We start from the raw sequence: 20273 nt of genomic DNA, 5'->3' as shown, positions 1-20273 counted from the left end.
CGAAAGCCATGTTCCTTTGAGTCTTGCCAGGGAAGCTCCTCTGACACTTACCTAGCTCTGGCTTCTCCTACCCTGCCAAGGCAAATACCCAAACGAAAACCTGCAAAGACGGAACATTCCCAGCTTACCCTACTCTTTAGCCGTATCCGATCAGCCCTTATGAGACTAGGGAGTTAATCCCGCGACTAGCGATTCCCGATTGAAGAAGAAGCCGATTTGCAAGCTACTCTAAGACGTTCGGGTATCTACCCCTTCACTACCGGAAGGATTCTTAGAGTTAGTCATGGTATACAGATATAGGAATAGAACAAGTTAACTGCGGAAACCGTAGCTACAGCGCCCTCCTATTTGGCCTATCGATTGATTAGCTCTTAGGACTGCTTACCCTAGTTCATATGAGCTAGGGTCGCTCGAAGAAGGAATCGAAAGGCTATTCTCAAGTCCTGAGTTCAAGGGTGATGCGCGGGATCAAGTTCACTGAAAAAGGAAGGTGATCTTTTACCGATTCCCTTTCTTGCTCTTTTCAAAGAAAGATCGAAAGAGTGGCACGAATAGCTATCATCCCGTATGGCTCCTCCCTGTTGAAGATGTGTCTCAGTTCAGAAGCATGGTTGGGAGTCTAGTGTATATAACCATCACAGGACCCGACATTGCCTATGTTGTTGGAGTCAATTCATGCAGTTCCCTAGGGGTCTCTAAAGAAAGCTCAAGTGGAAGATGATGGGGCTACGAAGCTAAGAAAGGGCTAGGGGTGCGGTCGATTCGTCTTGCCTTGGCCTGCCCACTCTATTTATTAAGGGCTTGGCTGATCGGGAAAGCGTTCAATCTCCTCCTCGCTTACTGGTCACAGCTAAGAGTTCTTTACTTTATTTCGTCTGGAAAACCCTGGCGTGATCTCACCAGAGTTCTCAGCACCCAGTCAACGGTCCAGGTCCTAAAACGACCGCCTTTGCCTTTGCAGCGGATTCCATGGCATCTTACTCCGCACCTTGATTTGCTACGGGATAGGACCTAACATAAGCATTTCCCTTTGGCCTGCTTCCAGAGCTTCTTTCCCCAGGGCATATTCATTTGTTGGCGCCTGTCTGCTTCTAACTTGCTTCCTTTCCTTTCTTTGTTGAATACCTTGTCCCTTTGCCTTATTTAACTAACCCTTGTTTGCTGGAGGATTTTCAGTTACCTGATAAAAGTCCGAGCACGAGAAAGCTTTTCATCACAAGGTCCTACCCTTAGTTATTTAACTGTTTTTTAGAAATCCTATGCCAGCTTTCAAACTTGCTTCCGTACTGCCTTAACTGATGAGAATTCAGCAAAGTATCTCCCACGTATCATAGTATTAATGGAATAGTGGAAAAGTCCTTTCTGCTTTGACAGAGCTTCAAGCAATTGGTAGGACCAAGAGCCTTTCCGGAGTGAGTAGACTAATCAATCCAATCCTTCCTTCAGCAGGGGTTGCTGCTTGCGAGAAGCGTCTGTTCAGCTTTATCCTTTAACTAAAACTAATTGTATGTAATAAAGAATTGTTCTACTGGTATTTCTACGTTCGATCTCTACTTCCACTCTCCTTTCTACCGAGCAAGCTCCATTCATGCCCAACCATCGCACACAAGAGACAGCTCTTCGGACCTATGGCGAACCAGTATCGTACTCTAGGGAGGGCGGTCTAGTCAGAGCAAATGATCAAGCAAGAATGTTCCTTTATTTGTTTACGCACTTCGTTGACTAGTGAAGTAAGCAAGCTACCTTGGGACTAACGTTGCCACTGGGGTCGCTCATCTTACTCTAGGGTAGCACTCTCTATGGAAAGATGAGTGGTTTGTGCTTCACTAGCCAAGTCCATGCACCTACAGCTCGATCTACTAGCGCTCTCTTCGATCCTTCCAGGTCCTTCGCTTGTTGACCACTTTTCGATGAGCAGATCTTTCGCTCAATTACGATCCATACTCAAACATGTTCGTTCGACGCCTCAACTGCCCTCTGCCACACATCTCTTTCCTTCGCTCTAGACCCACCCCCAAAATGGAACTCTGCCCTTTCCAACCAAGGAAGGATTCTAAAAACCTGGGGCTCGTCTACACCACATCGACCTAGAGCTTAGGCTTATCTTTATGTTTTGGTTCCTTTGATTGATTTATTTGTAAACCCTTCCCCTTCATTCCATCCAGCCTTACTATTCTTTCAGGGAAACTCCTGAAGTTACGTCTTTCAGTACTAGGACTAAAGTAAAGTAGTTGAGATAAGCTCTTTGCTCTTTGTCAGATGCCCTTAGTTTAGTTAAGTTCCTTTTGTCCTATAGGTTCGTTCTAAAGGTCAGTGGTTCAAGTCAATAAGCGAGGAGGCCCTTCTCACTCAAGCATTTACTTTTCGAGTTAGAGACCAACGTCTTGGGGCTAACGTGGGATCCGCTCAAGGTAGCTTGCTTACTCTCAGCCACTAGTTAGACGGAAATCCCTTGACTTCGCTTATGCCCTTATGCAGTAAAGAAAGCAAGTGAGGCGGGCTTCCATTCGAAGTAACAGGATTCGATGTTGCACCATTTTCAACTCTTATCGGGATCCGGAGTTTTTTGAGAAAAGGTCCCATCCTTCAATATCATGATTGGGTCGACCAGGCCAGATCATGAGTGAATAGAAAATCGAAAATGTACATAGCTGTTCCAGCTGAAATACTTGGAATAATTCTACCACTTCTACTAGGAGTAGCCTTTTTAGTGCTAGCTGAACGTAAAGTAATGGCTTTTGTGCAACGTCGAAAGGGTCCTGATGTAGTGGGATCGTTTGGATTGTTACAACCTCTAGCAGATGGTTTGAAATTGATTCTAAAAGAACCTATTTCACCAAGTAGTGCTAATTTCTCCCTTTTTAGAATGGCTCCAGTGGCTACATTTATGTTAAGTCTGGTCGCTCGGGCCGTTGTACCTTTTGATTATGGTATGGTATTGTCAGATCCGAACATAGGGCTACTTTATTTGTTTGCCATATCTTCGCTAGGTGTTTATGGAATTATTATAGCAGGTCGGTCTAGTAATTAGGGGGCGGCCGTTCGGTCGCCTATGATACTAGGACCAATAGGTCAAAAATAGGTTTGTGCCGCAGGTGTTGAACGATCTACTCTACACAGGTGTGGGCTTACAGGGCTAGGGCTCATAAACCCTTTCTTTCATTCATCAATAGGGCCCTGGTTGGTCACTTTTCTGGGCCGGGATCGATAAGTAGAAGTCATAAAAGAGAGATCTTTCTATTATTCTTTTTTTTCTATCTAAATAATAGAAAGAAAAAGATTCGCTGTCTTTTAACCGGCTCTTTTCTTCTTTGTCAACGCTACTAAGGACCTATAGGTTTGCCTACTTGACTTATGAAAGAGTTTGGTTTGAGAATGGGTTATGCAAAAAGGAAAGGGCGCTACTTAGTTTCGCAAGCCTTTGCCATTGTCAGTCAACTAAGTAGGGCCTGAGGCCCCCTGCGAATCCGTAAATCTGAGGAGCATGCCGCAACAAAAGGATGGTCCCCTATGCATTTCATTCTTTCCGGAAGGGAAAAAAAAGTACCCCCATCATAGTGAACCTCTCCTTGTGATCGGGATGAGGTAGATGCCTCCCAGCCGGGGGGGCGGATCGAATCGGAGTTTCCTTAGGTAGCCACCGACCTACAGTTATCCTTAAACTTCCGTGCTTGGTGGAGAAGAAGCGAACAAAGGTACGCTCGCTTGCTGTCTTGTTCTCTGTCGCGAACTGGGATCGCTCGCCAGCTAGGTCAGATTGGAGCAAGAATGGTCGAGAACATATTACCCAACTTAGGGGACAAGGGGCGGAACGACCTCTCGATCTACTTACAGCAGCCCAGGAATAAAAACGTCGTCTAGGCGTTCCCTCTGGCTCCGATCTCCCCTACGCCTAGGACGTTGTCTGGGCCAAGAGCCATAGTTAGTTGCTGTTTCCATTTGGTCCTTTCTTTCTCGTTGTTGATACCGGCAAGACCCAGCCAGAAGATGTCTGCTGGTTGGTAGTGAGAGGACTCTTAGTACCTGCATACCCAAAAGGGGGCGCTGGTTAAAAAACAATCAAATCATTGGATTTTCTTTCTTGCTCGCCCTTAGCAGCGGGAAAGGAGTCTATCTATCTGCCTAGCTTTGGTAGATTTCCCCCAACGCAATCCACAGAAATTCCACGAATCCCTTGGTGGATAAGTCCGACGACTCAGCAGCAGTGCGGAATTGAAGTTTCTCCGTCTGGTGGATCTGATCTATAGTTAGGGGGCAATACATACCAAAAGGTTCGAAGAAGGAAGGCGCATAAGAGTATATAACCAACCCACCCTTCTGTTCTGTATAGTATAACCTATTCACATTAGTGAAGCGGCTGGATGCATAAGGGAAGCGCACGTTTATGAGACCTTTGTCGGGATGCATAGGGGAGTCAACCTACGAGCACGGAAGAGAGGGGTATCGGTACCACGCTCTATGATTCAATCTGGCCAAACCAACCATAGCGTCTTCCTTGGAGAAGTCCTTCTTCTCTCGCCCTGACCTGGCTTTCTCTGTTGAATCTGACTAACCGGTTCCCCTTCTCTCTCTCTTAGCCAATCAGTCTAAGCAGCCAAGGCATTCGCTCTTCAACCCAATTAGCCTGCTCCTCTCTTCGTTGCTCTGCTGGACTTTGTTCACTGGATCGGGTTGGTTATTAAAACACAGTATAAGACTGAGAAGAGAGAGGGTACTTGCTTCTTCCTTCTTCCCGACTTTCTGACCGAGAGAGCAGGGGAATCTTATTTCTTGGGTAGAACTCCCAACTATATTTAAAGGGTACTCTCCTCCCCAGTTCAATCCCAATCCGTCTTCTTCCGTACATAGGCATGAGTGACTTCTTGGTCGATTAGGTTTGGAATCTATCTGTTCTTATTTAAGATGAAAGTTGAGGATAGTTGGCTGAACCAGTAAGTAAAGGTACTAGTCTGGGCAGCGGATGATGTATCGGTCCTATCCGGTCTGGCTGAAGCATTCTTGGTTGCTTACCACTTTCGCTCTGATTCAACCCCGCAACTCCATCCATCATTGTCCTGAAGCCGGTCCTATTTGATTAGGAAGCCCTCCGTTGCCTTGATGCCATTAGTCCGTCTCCCCCTTTTGGCCGTTGCTCTCGCCTTTACTGGCGCACGCTCTCCGATTCACGTGGATAGATCAGCCTTTTTAGCACATACAACCCTTTTTTCCTAGGAAGAGAACCTAGAAATCCTATTCAATCCAGTTAGTCTTCTCCTTTACTGTGAGGGGTTTGGTTTCGAAGGGGTCTGTCTATCGATTCCATCCGTCTTCTCTTAGGCGATTTCGTGACTTGAATACTGCCCACTCTGGGCAAAGGCCCCCCTGGTTGCTCATTGAATCTGTGCAATTGCCATTGGATGCGAACTATCGGGATTTTCCCATCATAGAATAAAGAGTATTGTGCGCTCTCACGAATGCGTGGATGGCGGCTCTGTTTTGGATACTCTAACCGATCCGTTTTCTTGTTTCTGGGCAGTACGATCCACAAAATGCTATATTTTATCGGTATAGCGAACGCGTTCTGATTCACTTGGATACGGCGCTGAACAAACCACATCTTTCGTAGAGAGGCGGTAATGCCAAACGGTGTAGCAACTCTATTCCGCTCTAATGCCATCTTTCGGCTTCTCTGGGTAGCGCAGTCATTGGGAAGTGGTTGAGGAGGGAGAGTTTCATGGATTACAGAGGGACTTTCTAGGTTTTCTTGGAGGAAAAGGGGGGAACAGGGATGCGAAAGCACCAACGGTAGTCTCTGGTTAACAAATGATGCCAGATCCAATATGATTGATAGCGCACGCCTACCCACGACTTTAAAGTAAACGAAGCGAGAAATCGGGAACCTACTAAAGAGAGGAAGCCCGACTCTGCTTTCCCTGATATTCACGAAAAGGGCTGCCAATCAGGAAAGAAAAAAGACAGGAGTTACGAGCTTCTTGAGGAGATTGTGCTTTTTTGTGTGCCATGTTTGAGACCTTAGACGGGGGATACCGATTGGCCGGTTGAGGAAGAGAAGGCAGAAACAAGTCTATCTTATACTCGTCTGTATACAGGAAGCGCCTTACCAAGAAACTAATAAAGGCAATACAAGAAGGGGCCACAAGAACCCGCATTTACTCAGCCATTAGAAGTAAATCTCCGTCTCCTAAGAGATGTGTCAAGGGAAGAAACAAGCTCCTCTTCCCCTCGGATGTAGCTAGCAACTCTCCGATAGCTCAGTTATTATCAGTTTTTCTCAGTCAACAGCCATTAGAAGTAGAAGTCAGGAAAGTGAACCGAGGACTCTTGCTTCTCTTGTTGCTTCTCGTCTTGCTAGTCTTCTCCTTCGGACCCTCGCCTTCCACTCAAACCAACAAATCAGGAAGTCAACTTTCCAATTCCTCATCCTCAGATACCGGAAAAAAGAAGAGAGAGGAAGCAACCCAAGGATGCTACGGAGGAGACGAGAAGAGGACGTAGTAAATCCAGGGATCCGGCTACCGGCTACTAGACTTATTGATTGATAGTTATCCGGTAATGCATCTGCAGAGCTCCTTCTTCAACAACCTCCTATTCTAATTCAATCTCGGACATGGACATTAAGTAAGTGAAGTGAATTTCTTTCTGGTGAAAGGGAAAGCCCAAAGTGAAGAGACGAGTGACTACCCTGTTCCTCCTCCTTTTTCCAGGTAAATCTCCTCAGAGCCGATCCAGTCAGTTGCCCGAGTGGTGACCCGGAACCGCTTTCAGCAGCTGGTAAGCCGCTGCTGTTCTAGAACCGTGAGATTTTATTCTATATCTTGTTTTAGCTTTCACTTAACAAAAGTTTACTAAGCTTCCGTTCGAGTGGATTCCGAAAGGGGGGGTTAGTCCTTTTTTCAATCATTTCTACATTACCCTTTTTTTAGCCTTATCTTATTAAGTTAAGAAGGAAGGAAGGAATGGTGCTAGTCTGAAGGCTAATAGCTAAATATAGAGCTTGATGTCATATCTACCATAGTTGGTCAAAACCAAATTACTTAGTTGATCGAACTTGCAATCGAATTCTCGGATTTCTCATCTTCCTTCCCGTCTCTGCCGCCTCTTCTCTTGATCCTTCTCTCTTTGCTTATGAAATCTGAACTTCTTAACTCGACTCTCAGTACTATCGGTTTCGTCGCCGGAAGGTCACTAGACACTGTGAATTGTAAATAAATAAGTATCAGATCTGTCTTTTTCTTCCAGAGGAGCAACTGCACTGCCACTCACTCACTTGCCTAAGTTCGTTTCGTTGCCCTTAGGTTGCTGGTAGCTAGTTCAACCATATATAGTATGAGAAGTCGATGCTTATTCCATTCCTATTCCCCATTCCGGGTGAAGCTGCCATATCTTATTGATTTTGTTTTATACAAATAGTCGATATAATGTGTCACAATTGCTTGACTTAGATCATCAGGAAATCGATCTCTTTAAGCCTGTGACGATAAATCTTCCTCGTTAGCGTGCCTTGTCTCTTATGGGGCCTCTTGGGAATCAGGATGAACAAGAGTTCGCGCTGACACTTCATGAAAGAGAGACTGCTATAACTTACTCAGTCTCTGATACAGCTCCTGTTGTTTATTGGCATGGTCCATAGCGTATGTGTTGACTTCGTTAAACCGGTGTACGTACTCGGCTTTTCTTTGTCTTTGCGCAAACTGCCCTTTGTCTAAAGATGTGGTGCCACGAGATATTCGATTTGAGAGTACGGGGCATGCAGGCTGAGAACTATCTGGTGCGGGAGTAATCCTGAATGCTTGGTTGAGTATTCTATCGCGCATAGTAAAACAGGCATCCATATGACTATGTGTCTTGTGTGCTTATTAGTGCGAAGGCGGGCACTTAAAATATCCGTTGTCAAGTCGAGATATGAGTGTATAGGGGCGCCAGACTCCCTGTGCTGTGATGGGTTCTGCCATGTGAAAGCGGTGAACTGCTTGTTCTTCTTTGAACGGCTTAGCAGCTCTTCCAAAGACAGCCAATAACGATATCATACTGGTTCGCCGAGTACATAGTGGATTCTATAGCCCTACGGGCACTCAATTACAAATTGTTAGCGATGAGTTCGGCTACATTTCACACTATTACTCTCTTCCTCGGGAACGCAGGAGGCAAGAAGGCAACGATACACGAGAAAAGGGCTCAATCGGTCGCCCCTTACTGTAATTCCTTTATTTTATATTTATAGGCTCCTATTTAGGAAATGGGAGCGCGGGACATGCGCAAACAACAAAAACAAGAACGGAAGCAGGCAGCCTCTTTGTTCACTCGGTTCGGTAAAAGCCGAATTTCATTTCTTCCTCAACCCTTCTATCCCCCTCTGCCTACTAGATTGGAATACCCTACTAGCTCCCCCATCCAGTGAAGCTGAAGGAGAAGGTTTAAGATTGCCCGATACTTTCACTTCTTAGGCGTACCAATTGTGAAAAAGGGACAAGAACAAAAGCTTCTAAACACATCGACTCGACGGCCACAAACAACAATCCAATTGATTCGCCAGAGAAGAAGAGAACCAACGACCTCTTCCCCAAGGCGATGAGTCCACTCGTTGGAAGCAGACGTCCTAAGAAACCCGCCTAGCCTGTCTCGACTGAAGCAGTTTGAAGGCCACTCGACTACTCGACTAAAGGAGAGGATCGATCTCTTCATCCAATCGAGAAAGCAAAGCATCGCCCACAGCACGCAGAGGTAGCTACTTCGCCCGTTCGTTTCACTTACTTCCGCTCCGCTCTTCTCATCGAGAGTAGGTTTTTTCAGGTACAAAAAGAAAAGAAAGATCCTTCCGCCTCTTCTGACTTTCCGTTTTCCAACAGCAATTACACATTTCCTCGGCCTCTGATTACAGTCGAAGTCCCTTCTGTTCGAGTCCAAGGCCGGTTCAGTCGTGCAGAATGAGATAATGAAAAAAGATAGTGGTTCAGAGAAAGTTCTTTTCATCTATCCTAGAAAAGCTGTCCAGCGAGCCTATGTAATAAGGTAATAAGTCAATCCTTTTTCCTGCCTCACAGACCTGTGATCAAGGAGCGATAGAATTGAAGAAAGGAGCTTTGGAAGCTTACCTTATTACTTATTAATAGGGTTCCAAACCTATCTTACTAATAAGAAGAAAGGGGCAAGCTAAAACAAACCTACTCCTAACAGGGTCGAAGTATTGCATTCTCTATCCGCCCGACAGCAGCAGAGGGGGTTCGATTCCCGTTATACGCGATGTGGCGAAAAAGACTGATTCAACGAGATATGCCTTGCCTGCATTAAGATTTAAAACTTGTCGTCTACTTTCAGGAAATGTTTGGAACAGAGAACTTACAATAATACAACGCCGCATTCTCAAAAGATTGAGAAACAAGAAGAGATCTATTAAGAGAAAGATTTATTCTCGAAAAAATCTTAACAGTTACATTCAATCACAAACTACACGAAAGTTGTCCCTTTTTCATGGAGATTTACCCATCACAGAGATGCACAGAAGAAGAAAACGATCATATATCCCCTTTCTACTCAATCCAGAAACAAGATCGGACGTTATTCCGGTTCGTCTCCATTTTCGTGAAACTATTCCTCAAGCAAGGCAGCCGATCAGTCATCGAAGGGTTTGTGTGAATCATAGAATGGTAAACATTATTCATTTTAAAGTGTCCCACGGTGATATAATATCTTTTCAAGAAAATGATGCGAGAACCCGCGGTGAAGAAATAAGGAGATCTTTCTATATCGAAATATCAGTTGAAAAATTCATAGGAAAATTTCTGGATCGCCCGGTCAGAATGTGGAGAAGAACCAAAACAAAATGGTTCCGAAAACTCAAAACTAAGAAGGAATGCCGCCTACTACTAAAATCCAAGTTTTTGCAACAGTTGCGTTCTTCTATGCAAGAAGAAGACACAAAGAAGTTTGGATCCAAAAAAGTATGCTTAGGCAGTTATTTCGATGAGCACAACAGAATGAAGAGGAATTTGTATCATTTCAAATCCCTATTCTTATCGAAGAGAAGGAACGAGAAAAACCGAAATATGAATATTCCTACTCAAACAAGAAATCCTATAGTTTACAACTCTTCTTTATATAGTAATTCGACCTATTGCTCCGCATCCCCCCATCAGTTTACTATGAATAGAAAAAGAAAGAATAGAAAAATCAAAAGAATAGAACTACCTACTCATTATTCGGAGGTGAATCATAGAACACCAAAAGCTGTGGTATCTTATGGACCTAACATAGGTCACATCCCTCATGACATAAGATTGAAAGATCCAAACCTTCTTCTTCGGAGCGGAAACGAACGTGGCCAAAACATATAAAGATCGGCGTAGTCGCTCATAAGGGACATATCTATCCGGATAGAGGATAGTCTAGATCTATTCATAGATAGATCTCTATCCAGGTATCTTCGTGGATAGAGATAAAGATAGGGATCCATCTAGACCTTGAATCACTATTTCCATTTTTTTTCGATTGATTGCCTTTTTTTGTTTTTGACCACAAGTTTTAAATCTTAATGCAGGGCAAGGAAATCTCGTTTTTCAATTATTATATTAGGGTCGGAGCGTAGACGAAGCGAGCAGAGCCCAGGAAACAGGGAAGCCCGTCATAAAGCAGTCGACTAGAAGTCGAAGACTGCTGGCCTGAGAGAAGGCGGCCTCTCTCGGGAAACATGGCAAAATTTCTCTTCTTTCTTTTTGCTTTTTTATTTTGTGGGTAGGTTCAGTAAGAGCAGAGGAGATCAGATACACGGAAACGAAGACCTTCGAGCACAAATATTGGACCGGGAAGAAAAAAGGGGAAAAAAGGAAAGTCTAAGTACGTATGGCACGAAAAGGAAATCCAATTTCGGTAAGACTTGATCTGAATCGTAGTTCAGATTCAAGTTGGTTCAGTGAGGGCGACCGCGAAAGGAAAGTCACCGAATGGGTCAGTCTTTTCCTTCAGTTTGTCCCAGATTTGAAATAGAAAAGGGCGTGGGAGGACGTTGCGGATGTCCGGGGCGGACACGACTTCTTCTATTCTTATTCTAAGGCTAGAAGACCACTGAAAGACACCCAGGACTAGAGCATGTCGTGAAAGAAGCACACTGGGCGGGCGTGCTTCGACCGTGTCTCCGGGGCACAGTTGAATGTAGATATCATGAACGCGAGGTGCAGGATACCAGGCCGAGAAACCCGGGCAACCACTCCCCTATGTGCCAATCGCTAGCGCATCCAGGGCCCCGGCGCCCCGCTCAGCTGGAGAGGCCTAGCCTGATCTGAGAATTGCTAATTTGGTTCGGATAGACTTCATTCAAGAATGCCGCCGCCCTTGGAATCAATAAGAAAAGAAGTGCTAAGTTTCAGATCAGTGAATAACCCGAAACGAAAGAAGAGACATTTCTCGCTCGGCGCCTAAAGCGCACTATGCTCCGCTTCAACAAACAAATGAGAGTTTTCGGTGGAACCGGTGAACCACGCGAGCTGGTTAGATGCGTGGGACAGAGGGCTCGTAGTACCTGCTAGCGCAGCTATGCAGTAGAAGGAAAGGAGCCTAAATCGACCCCCTTCCTTTTTTTTTTTCAAAAAAAAAAACAGTACAAGGAAACTTTTATTTAAGTCGGATGAGACTAAGCAGCTACCGACCGTTCCGACGCGCCCTTGACCTATCTTGATAAAAAAAAGCAAAAACCTATCTATATCTAAAGGGGAGCCTAGTTTAAGCTGTCAAACAAATGATAGAATGGAAAATAATGAATAACCACTAGTAGGGATATGGGTGGAGTCTCGCTCAGTAAGTAAAGAGAGTTGTAGATTCGTAAAAGAGGAGAGGAGCCTTTACTTTCAAATGACAACTGCCTCTTCTTGCTGCGAGGGCGTTGCACGAAACCAAACCGCCCCCCGCCCGATCAAGTACCAGTTGCTTCGCCGGTAGGTCCACTTAGGTTAGGGGGCATTGTCCCTCAGTTCTTACCAACCTCCGGTGTGTAATCGACATCTTGCTAGCTATAACTCGGTCGAATAAGAATCATTGATTCCCTCTGCTGTCAATTTATTATTCATTCATGGCGCTCGGCCGGTGCTCCTTTCTCATCTCAAACCAGAACAACTCTGAACGTTAGGGAAGATAAGGGAAGACCACCTGAGCGAACCGACCGAAGGGACTTTACTTTTATCCGAACCGAACGATAGCGGCTTAAAGCTAAGCCTATCACGAGCACGAGAATCAAAATCCTTGATCGACGAGGGAGGAGCATCTCAAAGTATGGGGCAAAGGATCAAGCGCTTTGACTTTGTCTCCCGGGATCCACCACAGGTTGGGTTTGAGAGCCGTGTGATGGGTCACTATCCAGCACGGTTCGGAGAGCACTTTTAGTCTGCGTTGGTGAATAGAAGCCCCCCTATCAAGCAAGAAGGAAGCGGCTCTTCCCACGGCGGAGTCACCATTGACTCTATTTATTATTATGGGAAATCACTGTATCAAGATCTCAATCTGAGATCTTATTTCGGTTCGATACGTCCACCTACGAGACTCACCTTTGGCTTTCGCCTCGGTAGGTGTATTATTATACATTTTCCCAAAAGAACATTCATTCATTTCTTTCTTCCCCGTCGACCACGACGACTAAAACGACGCGAAAAATCCAGAAAGGGCCGGTGGTGGGAATTTGGGAAAGTCGGGCCGATCGGGTGTCTTCATTCAAGCGACGGTACAGAAGAAGAACGAAAGGAAGTGAGAGGCCGGGGGTCGGGGAAAAGAGTCGAGTCGATCAGGCTCGACGATCGGAAGAAGCAAAACGAAATCAGGATTTGGCCGAAAAAGAAGCAAGGCTATGGATACCATGACCGATCACCATCGATAAAGAAGAATCTTTCTAAATCACTTCGGGTCAGCGGGGCCTTCAAGCATCCGAAATACGCCGGGGTTGTAAATGGCATAGCCTTCCTGATAGAAAATGACGACTCCTTCATAAACATAAAAACGAAGTTATTCTTGTTCTTTTTCCCAAAGAAGTCCCGCGGCCCGACGAGTCATCTACAACAAGGGACCCTCCCCGCAGTGCGCTCTTCCTTGAATTATTCGGTCATGCAATACTTATTGAATACAAAGAACAAAATGCATTTCGACCCCGTCGTAGTTCTCAATCATTTCGTGGCACCGGGCGTGGCTGAACCATCTACGATGGGGGGAGCTAATGCACAGGAAAGAAGCTTAGATAAGAGAATACGTTCTCGCATCGCTTTTTTTGTAGAAAGCTCGACCAGCGATTTGGCCGAAGCCAAAAAGGGGTTGACCCACTTCATTCGCCAAGCGAATGATCTTCGCTTCGCGGGAACAACAAAAACCACCATCTCGCTCTTTCCTTTCTTCGGTGCTACCTTTTTTTTTCTAAGGGATGGGGTTGGGGTGTATAATAACCTTTTTTTTGAGAATGCCCGGGAACAACTCCTAGGTCAATGTTGGAACCTCATGGCTAAGGATAAGGTAATGGAATTGATAGATAAATTCATAGACCTAGGTAGGATAGGAGAATTGATAAAGGGAATAGAGATGATGATAGAGATCATACTGAGAAACAGAAGAATTCCGTACGGGTACAACTCTTATTTGAACGAAGTGAAAAAAATGCGATCTTTGTTGTCTAATAGAACAAACACTAATACCTTAATTGAATCGGTCAAGATCAAATCTGTTTATCAAAGTGCTTCTCCGATTGCTCAAGACATCTCTTTTCAACTGAGGACCAAAAAAACAAGATCATTTCGTTCCATTTTTAGTAAAATAGTTAAGAATATTCCATTAGTAATGAAAAAGAGGGTTACGGGGATCCGTATATGTTGTTCAGGTCGATCAAAAGGTGCAAAAATAGCTAGAACTGAATGCGGAAAGTATGGAAAAATATCTCGTAATGTATTTAACCAGAAAATCGATTATGCTCCTGCGGAAGTATCTACTCGTTACGGAATCTTAGGTGTCAAAGTGTGGATTTCATATAGTCAAAAAAGAAAGGGGCGTGCTATATCCAAAACGTACGAAATATACTAAATATCGTAAAGGCAGATGTAGTAGGGGTTGCAAAGCGGACGGTACACAACTTGGTTTTGGAAGATATGGCACTAAAAGTTGTAGAGCAGGTCGTCTTTCATATCGAGCCATTGAAGCAGCGCGTCGGGCTATAATCGGACACTTCCATCGTGCTATGAGCGGACAATTCCGAAGAAATGGTAAGATATGGGTAAGAGTTTTCGCGGATATCCCTATTACCGGAAAACCTACAGAAGTAAGAATGGGAAGAGGAAAAGGAAATCCTACGGGTTGGATTGCTCGTGTGTCCACGGGACAAATCCTATTTGAAATGGATGGTGTGAGTTTGTCAAATGCTCGACAAGCCGCTACATTAGCGGCGCATAAACTATGTTCGTCAACCAAGTTTGTTCAGTGGTCGTAAGCTAATTAGTTAGTGGGGGGAAACCGGACCGGGATTCAAAAGAATTAGGCGAAGTCTTTCTTCCTGAACGACGGAAGTGACTACTTTACTTTCGTATACTAGCTATTTTCAGATCTACCTTATCTTGCTTATTTAAGCAAAAGGAGATCCACTATCGGTTGTAGTCTTCTTGATCTATCAAGTCAAGAGGGCGAGGCCCCTTGTCTTAGCTTAGGATGAGGGGGGGCGAAGAAGCGGGAATGTGGGTCTTCGCATCTATTGAGCTAACTGGTAAATGAGAGCCTTCGATACGTGCTTGCTACTGCAGCAGCTAGAGAAGTACGGATTCGGACATGGGAGCATTAGGAAGATTCTTTCTAGCTTATGTGATTCACCTTTGAATCATGTGAGTCACTCCTTAACTAAAGAAAGAAGAGTTATTTATAAACCGCCCGGGATCACCTTAAAATTAAAAGAGTTGAAAAGGAAAAAGGGGTAAGCCGAGAAGAGAAGAGCTAGCTTACCCCTTGCTTGTTCACAAGGATTTTCTACAAAAAAATGGGAGTTAGCGCTCCAGTAGGGTATGGGGACCTCTTTCATAAGTCATAATTGCATAACCTATCTCCGCAATAAACCAATGGAGAAAGACCTCCTTAAGAAGACGGGGGCAGATAATACACGAGCCGCAGATAATTTCCCTATGCCCAAACCACCAGTACTCGATACACAACGGAAGTTTCCTTGAGCAGATATGGGTCGTCCGAACCGCGATTCCACTCCCTTTTTTACTGGGGAAAGAGCGGGGCCAATATTGGGCTGAAATGAAAACTAGCCTGGACCAAGCTCCCTCTCAGAAGGAATAGAACCGAATTCTCGATTTCTAAAATCGTGATCTCCAGATCCGGGAGAAGAAACACTTGGTTTTCGTGGTTTATAAGCACATGCTGATGGAGCACCCGGCCTTAGCCGAAGGGTTCCATTATAATCCCGTAGACGCCTTAACAGATTTCTTTGCAGAGAAGCAGAACGAACTGGATAGCAACCAAGGGTGGAGCCCGGCGCAAAGGACCTGGAGAAATCGTTTCCGCGGAGGATCGATGTAATTGAGTCGACTAAAGGTTACTCGCTGGTGATTGTCACTAATCAAGTCGCGGACCTCCAGTGGCGGACTTCGGACTTCGATGCTAACTAACAAAGGCCGGAGAAGGCTAGCTTCGATCCAGACTTCGGAAATAATGTATGCAAGAACAGAGTTCACATCGGTATGTAAAGAGTTCGCTTCCCGGGATAACTAATTCCCTTCTCTCGAAGTCAGATCTTAAATAAATCCCCGTGACCTTTCACCAATCCACTCCGTGGCATGCTAGGAGTGGATCAAAGAGTTGTGCAGTTCCATATCGAAGTTAGGTTGGAAGCAATTAGTGGTTAATCGATGGGAACCTTAAAGAGATGTAACTCATGTACCGAAGTAGAGTTGTTAGTTTCAGTGTAGTGTAGCAGTATAGCTTAGTCCTTATCTCGCTCATACCAAGAAAGAGGAATACGGCGCTTACTGGAGATAGAGCAGGAAAGGCTATGTACGGGTAAAGGTAATCGACCTATTCGCCTAGTGGCAATCTTTCACAGGAACATAGTAGGTCAGGGTACATGTGGTCTAAGACCTATTAGCGTACCGGATATAGCCAAGTAGTTGGGGAGGTTCACATCGACAGGTACAATCTCATTCCGGTAAAGGTCGTCGGACTTACGGGAGAACTACTTGGGGAAGTTGGGACAGCCTTCGAGGCTGACTTCCCGATAGAGCATGAGGGAGAAGTCTCCACACCCAGCAACAAAAGCGCAAAAGATAGCGGATTCTCCTCTTTTCTTTCCGTCCTTGGGATACTAGGACCGGGCAACCAAAAGCAATAAAGCTAGGAGATTCCTTTCATTCACGATTCACGCTTTAACATGAGGAAAAGTCCCAAGCTGTGGACAACAAAACAAAGGAGATCAGTTTCCTTTCTTCTTTGCTTAGGAATTCAACGAAATCCAATGAGCAAAGGGGAGTTAATAACTCTCCTGCTTCTAAAGATGAGGATTCCGGGCAACAAAAAGAGATCTGGATCTGGTCCACTTCCTTGGGACAGCTGGGCCACAAACGGGCCAGTAGCAGTAGCAGCTTGGATGTTAGAGGTAGAGGAGATCTGTTGTCCTTATGTTGCCCAGTCATGCCAGGCAGCCGAATCCCCACGGGTGAACCCAACTCTAGTCCTTTACTTTGGCTTTGGTCAGCTAGTCACCCGGCGGTTAGTTACATCAGAAGAGGAGAAGAGTGCAGTTAATAGGCTCGTTCATAGATATCGAGTGCGAGTAGATAACCGGTCTAGATAACCAGTGCTTGAAGCGAATAACCAGTCCTAGATCCGAGTACGAGTCTAGATTCGAGTACAGTTTCAGTAGCTAATTCCTAATTCCTAGTTATTTGGAGAAGTACTCTGCTCAACTGAAGGTAAGCGTAAGTGTCCCTTTAATGGGGCACGAGCGTATTAGAGTCTGCTATGGGATGGCAAACGAGCTAAGCACTTGAGTTAATTCAATATGTGAGCTAAGCGCCTGAGTTAAGGAATTCAAACAAAGTAGTTAAACCAATCGGCTCATATGTCAAACTCAAACTTTCTTTCCAACTTCGTTCTTCGCCCCTAAATCTTCATTTCCGGGAGTTCTTCAATAGAAGCTTGTTTTGTTCTTTTCTTGTTTCTAAGGGACTGCAGTTACCGAGACAACCGAGCTCAAGTCAAGGAGTACCGGCATTGCTGCTAACGGCATTGTAGCTGCGGGCTTCAAAGGCATTGGCTTCTGGTTTCTGGTTTCATTCCTTACCGGAATTTCCGCTAAAGCACCAAAGCGGTTAATAACCAATATGTCCGCATTCAAGCGATTTACAGTACGAGTATGAATGCATTAAAACCAACCTCTGATGTTGTATCCTCTAACCGGTGAAGCGGGTACATTATCAGAGTACAAGGACTCAATGGAATCGCAGGAATTGTAGCTACAGTATGAGTTCAAGGCTTCAAAGCAAAGTACGGGGATTGCAGCTACGGTACTAACGAGTTAATAACCAACATCGCATGTATAACATACCGAGGCAAGGCATGCCAGTACGAATATCGCGGTAATATAACCATCGCACGTATAACCGAGCTAAGACCCGCTTGTTCCAACATCGCTTGTTCTTTCTTCCTGCAGTTCCTTGCTTGTTCATTCATGCTTTCAGTCCGTGGATTCCTTTCCTTTCTTTACCCTTTCTCTAATAATAAGGTAAGCTTCCTTTCAACGATCAAGAAGATTTTCTTTATCCCCTGGACAATGAACCTCCTCGCCTAGAAGTAGAAGAACTCTTAACGGCACGAAGCTTTGTAAGTGCCTGGCTTGCTTCCCATAGGCTAAAGATGCCTACACTGGCTTAGCTTTTTTCAGTTTGAAGAAAGAGGGTTATGCTGCAATTGAGGTTGGGCCATGAGTGACGAGAAGAAATCAACCGCAATGCTTTCTATATCCTTGGGATCCGTCTTCCACATTACCGTGGAATCCAACAGACGATCGATTCTATTTCGAGCCCTCAATCCGTTGGGCCATTCGTGGCCCTATCTTTCGGCTTGCCAATCAAATCAACTGACCCTAGGGCGATCCCTTACAAAGGATGGTCTACGATCAGCATAAGGAGGAATTATATCTTTAACAACCGGAAAAAGAAAGCTACAAAGCAGTTACGAATTCAAGAAATAGGTATTTCTCATTCACAAATCAAATAGTCTAAACGATCTCGCAGGATTGACCAATACGCAACTCAATGGGTCCTTGTGCTCAACAGTCGGCGAGTGCAGCTGTTAGATATCATGAACGGGAAAGCGGGAATCAAATCTGATTACCATCAAATGTACACGGTCAATTGGATAGGTAAAGCCGGTCTCCTCCTGTGATTACGATAGAATCCTAATCTGATGCTTGGCACGGGATGCTAGAAGCTTTTTCTCACAAAGGTTGCAGGCACGACTCCCATGCTGATGGAACGAACTACGACTTGCATTGAGCCTATGACACCCTGCCCGACATCGTCACGAGTAAGCCTCCCTTTCTTTTTTTATGTTTTTCAATCGCCTTTGATGATTGTTTATTGTGAATCCGTTCGACATATATGCCTTCATTTCATTCGGGCCTCAAAAAAGCAGAGAAATGAAGAAGTGACGTCCAAGCCCGTGACTCTGTAAGACCTCCACGCAAGCCCTCGGTCACCGAGCCGACCTCGCCCGCTCGGAAGGACACAACCCCGGCCAGCCTTCCGAATTCTACCCCCGCTACCACAAAGATCACTGCCCAGCCACCGCTGGAGCAACTGAGCAAAATGGAGAAAATTCGGTTGAGGACCGGGGAGATAAGGGAAAGAAGAGAGAAGAAAAGGGAAGGTTCTCTAGAAGATTTGCTTGGAGCTGTTCACTTTCACTTGGTCGCCTGGTATCTTGAAACCTCTTTGCTTGCGGGGGCAGGAGTGGAAACGTCTGAGAGAGCGCTTCGCGAAAGAATCGTGTGGCGCGGTGAAAAGTTTCCCGTTGGGGTTTCCGACCCTCCTGGTATCCACCTACTTGTGGAAGAGGTGGGATTCCTTGATATGTTGGTGTCAAGGCAGTAGAAGAAGGGTAACTCAGTTAGAGCAACCGATGCTTTGATCATGACTCCTTGCTGCCAGAGTTGTAATATACTTGCTGTCATGCTGGCGGGTTTCGGTCAGTTTTACCTACTATTGGATTTGAACCAATGACTCTCGCCGTATGAAAGCGATACTCTAACCGCTGAGTCAAGTAGGTCAAGCTGAGTCAAGTCAGAGAAAATAGACCCCTATAAGATAAGAAAAAGCCGCGCAACCAGAGTCCCCCTTACTATACAAGGGGGGGGCGGAGCGCTAAGAAAGAGAAAGCGTTATCACTATACGAAATGAAGCAGCGGCTAGCACGCTAAGATCAACCAATGTTCGAACGTGGAACCTTTCTTTCTCGGTCGTCTGTCTTAATATAAGTGGATTCCGATTCATGCGGTCGTTCTCTGCTGCATTGGTCTTTTCACTCTCCACCATAACAAAATGTTTCCACTATATCTCTCAGCAGTACTCAAAGGAAGTACGGCGGGTCCGAGTAGAAAAAAATTCACTAAGAAGTAAGGCATACAACAATGGATCAATTCATTCAACAAGATCCGTTCGGATTGGACCAGGGTGAATGGGATTATTGGTCTGACCTCTCGCTCGGATGGTTGACTCCCGCCGCCGACAGATGCCTGTTCTGCTAAATCACCCTACTCCACTTACTCCCATTACCTCAGTTCCATTCTTGGATACCTACATACCAACCTGGGGGCCCTTTGGAGATAGGCCAGCTGTAGCTATATCTGATCCGTACTTCCTTGCCCGCCCTTCGCAATGGTCTATTGATCACCCCGGCAACTTCGCCTTCTGGTATGGCTCCCATTCCCGTAGATGGCACAGGGGTCCCATCGCAGGCAAGACGGTAGGCTGGTTGAGTTCGGTCGGAGAAGGGCTCATCCATGTCCCCAGATAAGAGAGAACCTCTGCTTGGCGAATGTTGAGTCTATGGTCACCGCCCTATTAAATAAAAGCGGACGGACAATCCCTTATTGCTAATGAACTTATGTGGTCTTAAAAGCTCCAAGTCCAATATCGAAATCCCCTCGAGTTAGATCGGTTGTGGACGAGAAACCACTAAATCACTTGGTTCTTCGACCTTGGATGAATAGGTTCCTGGGGCTGATACCCCAACTAGTCAATAGCCCGAAAGAGCGTGGCATCTCGGCTAGG

The 20273-nt window shown here is 45.3% G+C and overlaps 8 protein-coding genes and 1 non-coding gene.

Moving 5' to 3' along the window:
* Nucleotides 1–2641: 2641 nt before the first annotated feature.
* Nucleotides 2642–3028, top strand: nad1 (NADH dehydrogenase subunit 1; one part of a trans-spliced gene, as the record gives it). Coding sequence (YP_008992266.1) covers nucleotides 2642–3028 — 387 coding nt within the window.
* Nucleotides 3029–5242: 2214 nt separating this feature from the next.
* On the bottom strand, nucleotides 5243–5656 carry orf137 (hypothetical protein). The gene has a single exon. It carries the CDS (start codon nucleotides 5654–5656, stop codon nucleotides 5243–5245), a length of 414 nt encoding a protein of 137 aa, YP_008992315.1.
* A 2777-nt stretch (nucleotides 5657–8433) lies between these two features.
* Nucleotides 8434–8970, bottom strand: orf178a (hypothetical protein). The gene has a single exon. The coding sequence runs from the start codon at nucleotides 8968–8970 to the stop codon at nucleotides 8434–8436; it is 537 nt and encodes a 178-aa protein (YP_008992314.1).
* Nucleotides 8971–9275: 305 nt separating this feature from the next.
* On the top strand, nucleotides 9276–10331 carry rps4 (ribosomal protein S4). Its single transcript has one exon. The coding sequence runs from the start codon at nucleotides 9276–9278 to the stop codon at nucleotides 10329–10331; it is 1056 nt and encodes a 351-aa protein (YP_008992313.1).
* A 505-nt stretch (nucleotides 10332–10836) lies between these two features.
* rps3 (ribosomal protein S3) lies at nucleotides 10837–14040 on the top strand. One transcript has 2 exons: nucleotides 10837–10911; nucleotides 12451–14040. The coding sequence occupies exons 1-2, from the start codon at nucleotides 10837–10839 to the stop codon at nucleotides 14038–14040; spliced, it is 1665 nt and encodes a 554-aa protein (YP_008992312.1).
* Nucleotides 13967–14443, top strand: rpl16 (ribosomal protein L16). Its single transcript is given in 1 exon segment — nucleotides 13967–14443. A coding segment is annotated over 1 exon segment (477 nt).
* Nucleotides 14444–16372: 1929 nt separating this feature from the next.
* Nucleotides 16373–16795, top strand: orf140 (hypothetical protein). Its single transcript has one exon. It carries the CDS (start codon nucleotides 16373–16375, stop codon nucleotides 16793–16795), a length of 423 nt encoding a protein of 140 aa, YP_008992310.1.
* A 2401-nt stretch (nucleotides 16796–19196) lies between these two features.
* On the bottom strand, nucleotides 19197–19269 carry trnM-CAU. The gene has a single exon. It is a non-coding gene; the product is annotated as a tRNA-Met (tRNA).
* A 438-nt stretch (nucleotides 19270–19707) lies between these two features.
* Nucleotides 19708–20016, top strand: orf102 (hypothetical protein). Its single transcript has one exon. It carries the CDS (start codon nucleotides 19708–19710, stop codon nucleotides 20014–20016), a length of 309 nt encoding a protein of 102 aa, YP_008992309.1.
* The last annotated feature ends 257 nt before the right edge of the window (nucleotides 20017–20273 follow it).

Source organism: Salvia miltiorrhiza, mitochondrion, assembly GCF_028751815.1.
Source record: "Salvia miltiorrhiza mitochondrion, complete genome".
In the NCBI taxonomy this organism is placed as follows: Eukaryota; Viridiplantae; Streptophyta; class Magnoliopsida; order Lamiales; family Lamiaceae; genus Salvia; species Salvia miltiorrhiza.
Note: the sequence above shows the minus strand (reverse complement) of the source record. Positions and strands in the feature narration are given on the sequence as shown.